Below are 12086 nucleotides of genomic sequence, written 5' to 3'. Positions count from 1 at the left end.
AGAGGGCTTCTGGGCATTCTCTGGCGTGTCCCCCATGTCTCCACCAGGAGGCAATACAGTGTGGTGGTTAAAAGCCTTGGCCTTGAAGTCCTACAGACAGAAGGGCTTGAATCCCTGCTGTCCCACTTATTAACTTAGTGGCCTCTTTGTGCCTCAGTTTATTCATTTGAAAACTGGCACAATAACAGTACTTCTAGATTGTTAAGGAAGAGGATACGTATATAGGGTATGGCACTGGCACCTAGTACGAGCAACTCCTATCAGAGGGACGCCTTTGGGCAAGATGTCACACAAAAACCAGCTGAGAATGGCTTAAACATGAGAAGGATTTATTCTTTCATTTAACAAGGAGTCCCAAGGTAGGATGGCTCCAGTACTGGTTGGTTCAGTAACTAGAGTGATGTCATGAGCAACTTCTTTTTCTACTCTACCCTCTTCAGCATGTCAGATTTTCCTCAGATAGGCTGCCATCGTGTACGAGAAATTCACGTATACCATCCAGACAAGAGAGTGTCCAGAGACAAAATGTCCTGCTTTTCCTATACCTTGATTTTTTTTTTTTTAATTTATTTCTAGGAGAGAGAGAGAGACAGCGTGAGCAGGGGAGGGTCAGAGAGAGAGGGAGTCACAGACTGAAACAGGCTCCAGGCTCTGAGCTGGCAGTCAGCACAGAGCCCGACGCGGGGCTCGAACCCACGAACCGTGAGACCATGACCTAAGCGAAAGTCAGACGCTTAACCAACTAAGCCACCCGGGCGCCCCACCTACACCTTGATTTTTAACAGCAGAGAAGCCCCTCTCTTGGCACACTTCTCATTTACCTACACCAGTCGTTGGTGAGGAGAATGGTTGATTCACACTAACCGAGATTTACCTCTAATCTGGGAATAAGATCACTTCCCCCAGGAGTATGTGCCCCTAAAGTTGGGGGAAGAAGGAGCGCAAGAGACTGGTGACTGAATCCCACCTAGAAAATTCAAAGGTTGAGAGACCGGCTTGCTAAGGGCTCTGATGGTGTGTATGAAGTGTCTGTGACCTGTTGTGATTGAACAGCATTCCCAGGGTTTGTGACAGAGGCAGTTTTCTGGAGACAGAATAGGAAGCACACCATGACCGCCATCTGGCAGTATTGGGTTGGGTGCTCTCCGATGGGACTGCAAAGAATAGAGTTAGGGCATGAGGGGGAATGAGCTCAGAGAGTAGGAGGTGGTGGTCAGAACTGCATGCTTGAAACTGGTATCCAGGGTTATGGATATTGGTAATGTCAAAAAACTAGGATCGAGGGGCGCCTGGGTGGCTTAGTCGGTTAAGCGTCCGACTTTCGCTTAGGTCATGATCTCGCGGTTCGTGGGTTCTGGCCCCGCGTCGGGCTCTGTGCTGACTGCCAGCTGAGCCTGGAGCCTGTTTCAGTCTGTGACTCCCTCTCTCTCTGACCCTCCCCTGCTCACGCTCTCTCTCTCTCTCTCCTAGAAATAAATAAAACATTTAAAAAAATTAAAAAAAAAAACAAAACAAAACTAGGATCGAGGGGCACCTGGATAGCTCAGTTTGTTAAGCTTCTGACTTCGGCTCAGGACATGATCTAACAGTTCGTAGGTTTGAGCCCCGCGTTGGGATTCTCTCTCTCTGCCAATCTCTTTGCCCCTACCCAATTCACACTTATTCTCTCAAAATAAATAAATAAACTTTATTTATTTTAAACTTTAAAAAAAATCTTTAAAAACACTCCTAGGATTTAATCAGTGGAAATAAGTGGCTATTGATCATTATCATTGGAGAAAGAAGGCAAGGACCTGAGAAATTAGAAAAAATAATGTAAGGTGGACATTGAAATCCTCATGAACTGTGACAGAGGCCATCCTGGAATGACAGGAACTCCAAGAGTGAAGATGAGAGAAGGCAAGAGAAAACAGGTTCATTTGCAACCAGGAGAAATAGTGGATGGTAATTGTTTGTTGATGTAAGATTCAGACAGTGACTTTTAGGACATGGAAGATTAAGGAAACTGTCTAGTCTCTCTCCAGTCTGAGAGGTGTTAGGGGTGCAGGACAAAATTGACCTGGAAAGGGTTTGACGGAAGTAGTTTTGACTAGAATAAGGAGGTGAAAGTAAGGTAGAGACAAGTTAAAAGATGTAGAAAATTTGATTGATGATTGATTTTGAGTTCCGGAGAGCACAGTGGAAATGATTAGGAGTGGGTGAGGGAATATGGAAGAATATTCCAGAAGGAAAAATGTGAAATGCCATATGGGGCAGGTTTTTTTTTTAAAGTTTATTTATTACTTATTTTGAGAGGGAGAGAGAGAGAGAGAGAGAGAGAGAGAGAGAGAGCGCACGCAAACATGAACAGAGGAGGGGCAGAGAGAGAGGGCGAAAGAGAATCCCAAGCAGGCTCTGCACTGTCAGTGAGGAGCCTGTCATGGGGCTTGAACCCACAACCTGTGAGATCATGGCCTGAGCCAAGATCAAAAGTCACACACTTAACTGACTGAGCCACCCAGGCACCTTTATGGGGCTTCTTGCTGTGATAAAATTAACAGGAGTCAAGGGCAGATGAAATTGGCCCTGATGATTTTGAGGAAAAAACATGTGGCAAGGCTTTATACTGAGTAGAAATGGGTGACACAAGACACGGACTTTCCAGGAGTCCCACAGAGTCTGGGGTGGCTTACTGACCCTGTGATGAAAGCACTGAGGGTCTTACTCTGAGCACATTTGGCTTGAACCTCCCTGCTGATCCTTCATTACACCATTAGGTGGTGTAAACTGAGGCTGGAGATGAGTTTTAACCCAGCATAAGCTCCTTTCTTGGCCTGCTGGTAGATAGTCAGACACCAGGGATGAGATCGGACTTGGAGCATCCAGACATGAATAGCTCACCCTGAGTATGTAGTATATGCTTGGTACATGACAGCTTTAATGTATTAGCACATTTGGTCTTCAGAGTGATCCTCTCAAGTAAGTGCTATTATACCCATTAACAAGTGAGAAATCTAATGCTTAGTGAGATTGTCACTTACTGTGATCTGTCCAGTACCATCGTAAGAGACAGAGAACAAATGTGAAAATCATTCTGATTTGAAAACCCCTGCTCTTAAACTGCATCACCTACCTGGGGGAACTTTTTAAACCATCATGGGTTTAAAACTTGCTTTTTATCCCTTATTCATTTAAAAATCACAAATGCAGTATTTACCAAAAACAAAACAAAAAACAAAACTAAAAATGCTCATTCAAAATGGCACATGCACCCCTATAATTAACATGTTAACACAAAAATATGCAAGCAACCTACATGGCCATCAGTAGAGATGAATGGATAAAGATGTGGGATGGTAGATACTCACACATACATACAATGGACTATTAGCCATAAATAAAAGAATGAGTGAGATCTTGCCATTTGCAGCAACATGGAGGGGTACCTAGAGCGTATGACACTAAGTGAAATAAGTCAGATAAAAAAAAAACCTCATAATTTCACTTATATATGAAATCTAAACCCCAAAACAAATAAATAAGCAGAAACCCATAAATTAAGACTCATAAATAAAGACAACAAACTGATGGTTGCCAGGGGGTAGGGGGGTTAGGGATCGGCAAAGTGGGTGAAGGGAGTGGGAGACAGAGGCTTCCAGTTACGGAGTGAGTAGTTGTAGGATGGAAGGTACTGTACAGGGAATATAGTCAGTGGTACTGTAATAGTGCTGCACGGTGACAGATGGCTGTGTGGGGGGCACAGCACAACATACATGCTGTGTCCAAACACCGTGTTGCACACCTGAAACTGACATAACATTGTGTGTCAACTAAACTTCAATTTAAAAGGGGGAAATAATAAAAATGCTTATATTTGCTCAGATTTAACTACTTTATATATTTTAACAATTGACACTTGGGTGGGTTTCAAACATGCTTTGTAAAAACAAGTAACACTAAGTTGGTAGTCTAGGGTGTATGGCTTTACAGTTGCAATTGATGAACTCTGTTGGAAACAATATTTTAAAGATTAAATTTTAAAGTAATAGATTAAGTGGGGTATGATGCAGAGGTCATGAATATGTTCCCATAGGATAACTTTTTAAAATGTCTTAATGTTACGTAAATGGATACTTGTGGGTTGGGATAAAATTTAGTAACAGTATCAAGCACATCACTAGAAAAGCTTGTAGTGCCCACTTTGGGAGCCCACACACAGTTTAAAACTAGAATGATTCCGAGAAAGCACAAGGAAGACATATTGCCCCGGCAGTGCGGAGCCTGCTTGGGATTCTCTCTTCCCCTGCTTGTGCTCTTTCGCTCTCAAAAATAAAATAAACTTTAAAACACCCCTAAATAGACAATACCAAGTGAACCTTGACTGGAACTTGGACCAAAAAAAACCAAAAGTGTTCACAGAGGACAACTGGAAAAATCTGACCACAGACTGTATATTAGATTATGGAATTACTAACTTCATTAGGCATGATACTAGTATTGTGGCTGCATAGCTGAATGTCCTTATTCTTAGGAAAACATGCTCAAGCATTTAGGGGTGAAGGGTCATAATGCCCTAACTTTCAAATGGTTCACCCAAAAGAATCTTTTGTGCATATATGTGTATGCAAATAGACACACACACACACAGAAAAAAATACCTAAAAATGTTAAGTGCTGAATCTGGGTAAAGGTGAATGGATATTCAACTTTTTTGTGGATTTGAAATTTTCAAATTAAAAAGCTGGGGAAAAGCGTGAAGTTTTTAATAATTTTATTCCATGGAATGCAGATTCATTCATTCCTTTTTAAGTAGGCTCCATACCCCAGCGTGGAGCCCAATACAAGGCTTGAACTCAAGATCCCAAGATCAAGAATTAGACACTTGACCGACTAAGCCACTCAGGCGCCCCCTATGAAATACAGATTTTAGAAAAAGCAGTATTTCTAAATTGACATGTTACTTCATATACTGTAATCTCATGTAGGTTTGCTCAAGTAGGTTAACAAGCAGATCTATTTCATATTCATGTATGTAAGGTTATATATTCAAACTGAGAATACCTCTCAAACTGGAAAATCATTAAGTGATAAAATACGACAAGAGTTAAGAGGTTGCTGCTGTTGCCGAGCAAACAACCCCTGGTGGGGAAGGCAGTGGTGGGGCGGGGGTAGGTGTAGTGGCAGAGAATGCAGAATTGCGGTTTTCCCATACAAGACTTACAACAAACTAATTCCTCAACTTGTATATAAGTGTAACACAGTATTTTTTAAAATCCAATTAATGGAACTGGTTTACTTGGCATCTTTGTTCTTATAATCCTTCAGTTTCCTTTTATTTTATGCTACTTTAATGCCTAATGTTAGAAGAAATAAAATAGAACAAGGTTGACTATCAAGGAACTCCGAAAGCCTATTAGGTATACACTGCTTCTTACTCGGCACAAATCTACAAATGGCCAAGAAGGTTTTTTTTCTCATGTAGGTCTAACCTCAGAGAGGAAAAATAAACCCTAAACTGTAAAATGTTATGCTCTGTTTAAATGTATAAAAGTTTAAGGATAAAGTGTAAGTATCACACTCTATTTTGATGTGGAAACAATGAAAAATTAGTCATCCTCAAGATGGCACCTGATAAGAGGAAAACACATATATGTATTCCACTGAATAAAGATCCAAACTCTCCTTTTCGTGTTTCAAATGGTGAAATTATGATTGTACAGGGAACAAAATGTTTTGTTCAGTCAGTTTAGAGTTGGGTGAAATGTGATAAATTATGTAATGGGATGTTGCTGTATTTAGTTTTTAAAGCGGCAAAACTTCAATGTTCAGAGTGAATACATTTGTAAGTTCTCCTTCAAAGGACAGAAGAGCCAGTAATTAATAAAGACAAGTGTTCAGATTTATTTGGAAATTCACAGTTTCTAATGGCACTACAGCTCTGTAGTTACATATTGAAATTCATCTTTCCACAACACTGGGTTACTGCACAGATTGTGGAACTTCCCGCTCTTGCTCTGCTCTCATCTGGACCTCTTTTCAGTGAGTTTCTATACAATCAGGCCCTCTTGCTCTGAATGGCTAATTGTACAGACTGGAAAAAAAATTAAGTCATCTAAAACATACTGTTAACCTAAAAGCAGCAACTTAAACAAACAAAAAAGGCTTTAAATAGGTCACATTACAAACAATACCCCCAGAAAGGTATTAGACAAGTTTAAAAACAGTTATTACTAAAAGTGCTCAATAAGTTATAACTTAAATCTTACAACACAAAATGGTCAATTCTCTCCCTTTCAAAAAGAAACTTTCCACTTTCACTCATTACTGTACAAACACACAATAAGAAATCATTTTATTCAAATACAGTCGCTGCCAATTATTTTTAAAGAAAAAAAGACAAAATGAAGACAGACACATTGACATCACACACGTATACCTCTGCACATCTGTAGCCAATACAAAGCAAACATCAAGGAATAATAATCCCTTAGACTTGACCAATTAGACAAGGCTCAACAAACTCACTAGCTGGTTCCGGGTACAGGTATGTAGGCAGTGATTATACCGTATGAGACCTGGGCTCATCTGACAAACCTTCAAATGCTCCATTTGCAGTAACAGGAAACACGAACCTGGAGGTCTGGAGGATTAGTGCTTACTGTGAATGTTGAAAAATGTAATGTAGCTAAAGAAATCTTTTACAAATGGTGAAATGTGTCTAAAAGGTGAATTTATAAAAAATTTATTTGCAAGTACCAGTCATTTGCAAGAAAAGATCTTGTAGACTTTTTTCTCATTTAGTAACCAGAGAAAAACTAGTGTGATTAAGTTAAATGAAAATGTCTGTATCACCATTTACCTAAAAGGATAGACTTAAAAATTCCAGCAAAGTTTTTGTTTCCAGTGAGTTTGTTAAACAGAAGTCTAGTTGGCAAGTCTGTAGGACTTTCCACTGTCTGACCCACATTACTGAACTTCAGGCGCAGATCACCTGAAAGCCTTGTAGTGTTTGCAGCTTCAAAAAACTAACAAAGTTATAAAAGAAATCAAATGACAGAAAAAGTTCTCCCTCCTCTTCCAGTGGCGTTTTAAATAGACGAAAGGCACATAAATATGGGAAGGTGCAAGAAATAGGAACAAAGCTAAAGGAAGAGGTTTAGGCTTTCATTCCTATCCCACCCAAAGGAACTGGGCTTCCAAATTATGTTTGTCCCAGTAATTAATCTGTGAAAAAACATCTTTATAAAACATCTACCATTGTCCTTGTAGGAAGTGATCAGCCTTGTAAAACTGCAGCTCATTAACCAAGATTGACACAATCCCACCTACTGTTTTAAAAAGGCAGAAACCATAATTTCTGAATACTTTTCCCATTAGTATTTTCTCCCTCCCCCAAACCCTTCAAATACCACAGACTGTTCTTCAAAGAACAACAAAAAAGTCTCCAGTATGAAAAGTTCTCTTCATTTTAGATATGTCCCGAGACTGCTGTGACACCAAATGTTCCCACAGTGATCTCTTTGTTTCCTTTGATTATGTCATGCAGGCTCGGCAATGATCCTGACTTAGTCTGTATTAGAGTTTTTATCAGTTTTCCTTGGTCTTGGACTTTAGATCGCCTTCGTTTTAAAGCCCTCTTCTCAGTTTTTGTCTTTTGGGACTGTCCATTGCACAGACTTGTGCACGCTGAAATGCCACAAAAATAAGACTCTTCAGACTGTGATGATGTTTCTGAGCTCCCTTCAGATGGAGGGCCCTTGTAAGAAGAGTGATAAACTTCTCCCATAGTAGAAAAATCTCTCTGGTTCATAAAGGGCTTCCTTCCTTTTAGGTCTCCATTAGCTATCGGGTGCAGTGGATCTGCCGGCTTTATGGTTTCAATTTTTTCAGTTTTGTATTTGCAGCGTTTCTTCTAGAACACAAATTTTAAAAGAGGGTAATAATTAGACTTCCAAGAGTTACCTCCTCAGGACACCCAGGGAGCTGAACTAATGGACGGAAGTGCCAGCTCCCAGTGAAAAGTGAAACAGCATTATGAGGAGCACGGTGCACTGTTAGGGTCTGCAGATACCACCCTCCCCATTTTGTAAGCACACCTCAGTCAAAACTCTTCTGGGGTGCCGGGGTGGCTCAGTCGGCTGAGCGTCCGACTTCGGTTCAGGTCATGACCTTATGGTTCATGAGCTCGAGCCCTACATTGGGCTTGCTGTCTGTCACCCTGTCACACTTCGGATTTTCTGTCCTCCTCTTTCTCGGCCCCTCCCACACTAGCATGCACTCATGCAGGGTCTCTCAAAAACTAAATAAAACATTAAAAGAAAACCTCTTTACTTAGTTGCCACCTCTGACAAGAGATTTAGTGGGTGATAACTAACATCTGGGCACCCACTAAGCACCAGGTACCACACAGGCTGCTCTCAGGTACATCTTCCTTACCAGCTCTGAGAAGGGAGTGTTTTATTCCTGGTTGCTAAATGAGAAAACCAAGGTCCACAGGTTTGGTTCTCTGCTCAAGTTACAACACAGCAAGTGGCCAGGTCGGGATTGAATCCTGGGCTCATTTGTCTCTCAAGTAAGTCCAAATTCTTTCACCTAGAGACCATCGCCTCTAATCAAAATGAGTACAACTTCCTTTGAGAGGCAAAATGGAAAAAGCGTGGTATATTTTGAGTTTTGCCACTTATTTAATGGATCATTCCAAGAAGACAGAATCTCCAAGTTTCAGTTTTCTCACATAACTTGCTCTTCTCAAATAAACTTGCTTCACAGAAAGGCAAACCTTTTCTGTAAAGGGCAAGGCAGTAAGTATTTTAGGCTTTGTAGTTCACATACCATCTATCTTGAATTTTTTATTTTACAACCCTTTAAAGATGGCTCCAGGCCCATACAAAATAGGCCACAGGCCAGATGCAGCCTGTGGGTCACAGTTTGCTGACCTTTGGAACATTTATTTGTATCATCACTATGACTGAAAGTAAACAGTAAATTTAAGGACCAGTTAAAGGTTGTATCAAGCCTTTCAAGCTATTTCTTTGTCTAGCACCAAATAACACAACAATACACTTAGAAACAATCAAAATATTACCTTTTTTTCTGGAGAGAACTTGAGGGGTTCTACGATGTACAAATCATTTGGGTCTACTATAAGTAAAAAAAATAAAAAGATTTAAAATGCAAAGTAGATTACGCATGATAAACACTATAGAAATATATTATCCCTTAGTTACTATTTTCCTAACAGATGCAATGAACTTATACCAGATTAAGCATATATTTATGCATTTTAAATTAGTGAAAAGCAAAAAGGTGGGAGATGGTACTATTCTTACTTTGGCCTTGATCAGTCACCTTCAAACACCTTCCCTAAGTTTCTAACTGACAGCTAGCTTTCAGCAAACACAGTAAGGATCCTTCTTTGGGCCCAGCGCTAACCTCTTAACTGATGAGAAGTATAACATCACCAGGTAAGCTAATAACAAATCTACAGATCATCTGAGTAGTTACCAAGAAGACTAAACTACATTGTGTCATAAATGTGGGTTAATCACGTACAACAAGCACTTGTGACCAGGTATGAAAGCCAGTTAAAAGAGCATACACGCAAAAAAGAGATTTAAGATGCTTTTTCTAATTGTATTTTACTGTGACTGAAACTATGAACTCCAAAATCTAAAAACAGCTTGAACATGCAATATAAATTATAAGCAACAATAAATATATAATTATAAACATAGTAATGAATATAATTATAAGCAATAATGAATAAATACTCTGGCAAGGTGAGTAAATTAGAAATACTCATTTTAGGTTTCTCAGACTTCATTATTTTAAACACATTCAAGACAACTATCTACCATTGTGACACTGACAAGACAAACATCCTGACAAGACATCTGACTAACAAGATAAATGAGATTTCAGACCTATTCAACCCATTAAAAGTAAGCAATGTATGGTCTGACACAGCCAGAAGTTTATAAATGGCAAAATTCACCATAAAACTTCATATACTGCAAATTTACTGATGACATGATTCAACTAATTATAGTTTTTTTACATTATGTCTTAGAAATCTGAGAAAATCATCAAATATATAAAAATATCAAATATATCAAATTCATAAAAAATATACTAAAAATATAAAACATTCCTTTTTAAACAGTCATTTCTATCAGATTGCGAATCTCACTCAAATTGTTTTAAAAAAATGATACCTCTTTCTAGGAATGATTGTTAACTGTTATTACTCAGATCACCTTCTCTAATCAAAGAAGCTAAATATGGCTTTTAAAAAATCAAAACTCACTAAAAGCACTGAAGAACAGCCAAGATTAAGTAGGTTATATCTAGGACAAATCTGAATGAAAAGGAATCCCAACAGTCAAGTGGAACACAGAAGTCCGTTCTGTCCTGACCGCATTTGCCAATGTTAAGAGTATGGGAACTTCAGGTCTAACAGTATCAAGGTAATGAGTCAGAAATCAAACCTTAGTGCCCACCTTAGTGTTTAGTAACAGTCTAATAAGATACCCTGACTCTCCCCATAGTAAGCTGGGATGCTAAACAACTCTATACCTCAGAGAAAGAATTAACCAATGCAATGCAGGGACTTACAGTCCAAATTCCCACCACCTGGTGGTCCAAGTAACCTCATGCCATAAACATAAAGTATTATGAATGTAAAACAAACACAAATTCTCTCTAGAAGAAGGACCTATCTTCTAGCTCTCGAACTGTCCCTACACATAATTTTTCAAAGAGAAGGACCAACACACAAAGGTAACCAAACACAGAAAGACACTAAGCACCTTGAGCAAGAGGCTGCAGAGACAATGAATGAACAGATTCACAAAGACTTAAGATGTTAGAATTATCAAACACATACTACAAGGGCAGTTACACTTACTATTTTTAAATAAAAAACAAGCTTGAAAATATCTGCAGGAAAACACAAAAGAGACCTAGCTGCTTAAAAAAATAACTAAAAGAACTCCTAGAAATTGAAAATGTAATAACTGAAATTAAAAACTCAATGGAAAAATTTAACAGCTGACTGAAGAATGCGTGGCCTAGAAAACAGATCAGAAGAAATCATCAAAATATAGCACAGAATGACAAAAAGAATACAGTTTAGGAGACAAGGGGGATAAAGTGAGAATGACTGAATTAAATGGAGACTCTAAAAGAGAATGAGGTAGAGGTTAATATTTGAGGGGAAAACGGTTAAGAATCTTCCAGTATTGGGGTGTCTGGGTGGCTCAACTGGTTAAGTGTCCAACTTGATTTCATTCAGCTCAAGTCATGATCTCACAGGGTGAGATGGAGCCCTTTGTTGGGCTCTGTGCTGGGCATGGAGCCTGCTTAAGATTCTCTCTCTCCTCGGCCCCTCCCCCACTAACACGCAAGCACAGGAGCACACTCCCTCTCAAAACAACAACAACAACAATTTTCCCACTATTGATAAAAGATACTAAATGAGAGATTCAAAGAAATGAAGAACTAAGAAATCAGTATATACGTGGATAAATGCAAATGAACACTAGTGTAAAAAATAATAATTGTATACTTTATTGAATTAAAACTAAGCAAAACAAATAAAATTTAAATACACAAAACAGTAACATAGAAATCAAACCGGGATAAAAGACCTTTGTATTGTTCAAGAAGAGGTAAAAGTACTGATTAACTGTACTTAGATGAGTATTTGTAAATTCTAATGTACCAGAAAATGTTAAAAATAATGCACAACTTCTAATGATAGGAAAAAAGAATGTCCTTCTCCAACAAAAAGTTCCAAGGAAAGGGAGGAAAAGTAAAAACAGTCAACAGGTAAAAGATATGTGAATACTTTTATGCTAATAAATTTTAACATTTAGACGAAATGGAAACATTCATGGAAATTTTTAATTTAAATTGACAAAAAAGTCAGGTTCCTATAACCTGAATTAAAAGCCAAAACTCCTCTTATAAAGAAAATTCTGGGTAGACCTATGTGACTAATAATTCAAAAAAGAAATAATTATAATCTTAAACTCTTCCTGAGAAAAGAGAGCACTGGCCATCTGGTTTTATAAGCCTTATTACACAACAAAACCCAACAGTCTGAG

General features: G+C 38.7%; 1 protein-coding gene across 3 annotated transcripts in view; it reads right to left on the bottom strand.

The window, feature by feature from the left end:
- Positions 1–5856: 5856 nt before the first annotated feature.
- The window catches only part of SUCO (SUN domain containing ossification factor), a 54621-nt gene continuing 48391 nt past the window's right edge, over positions 5857–12086 (bottom strand). For all 3 annotated transcript variants that reach the window (XM_077756012.1, XM_077756014.1, XM_077756013.1), the window contains 2 exons: positions 9065–9120; positions 5857–7891 (listed from right to left, as the gene is read on the bottom strand). In XM_077756012.1, coding sequence (XP_077612138.1) covers positions 7448–7891; positions 9065–9120 — 500 coding nt within the window. In that variant the 3' untranslated portion in view covers positions 5857–7447. The remainder of the gene's footprint in view (positions 7892–9064; positions 9121–12086) is intronic.

The sequence above is a fragment of the Crocuta crocuta genome, unplaced genomic scaffold, assembly GCF_008692635.1.
Source record: "Crocuta crocuta isolate KB4526 unplaced genomic scaffold, BGI_CrCroc_1.0 scaffold122, whole genome shotgun sequence".
Lineage (NCBI taxonomy): Eukaryota > Metazoa > Chordata > Mammalia > Carnivora > Hyaenidae > Crocuta > Crocuta crocuta.
This window is presented reverse-complemented; position numbering and strand designations above follow the sequence as displayed.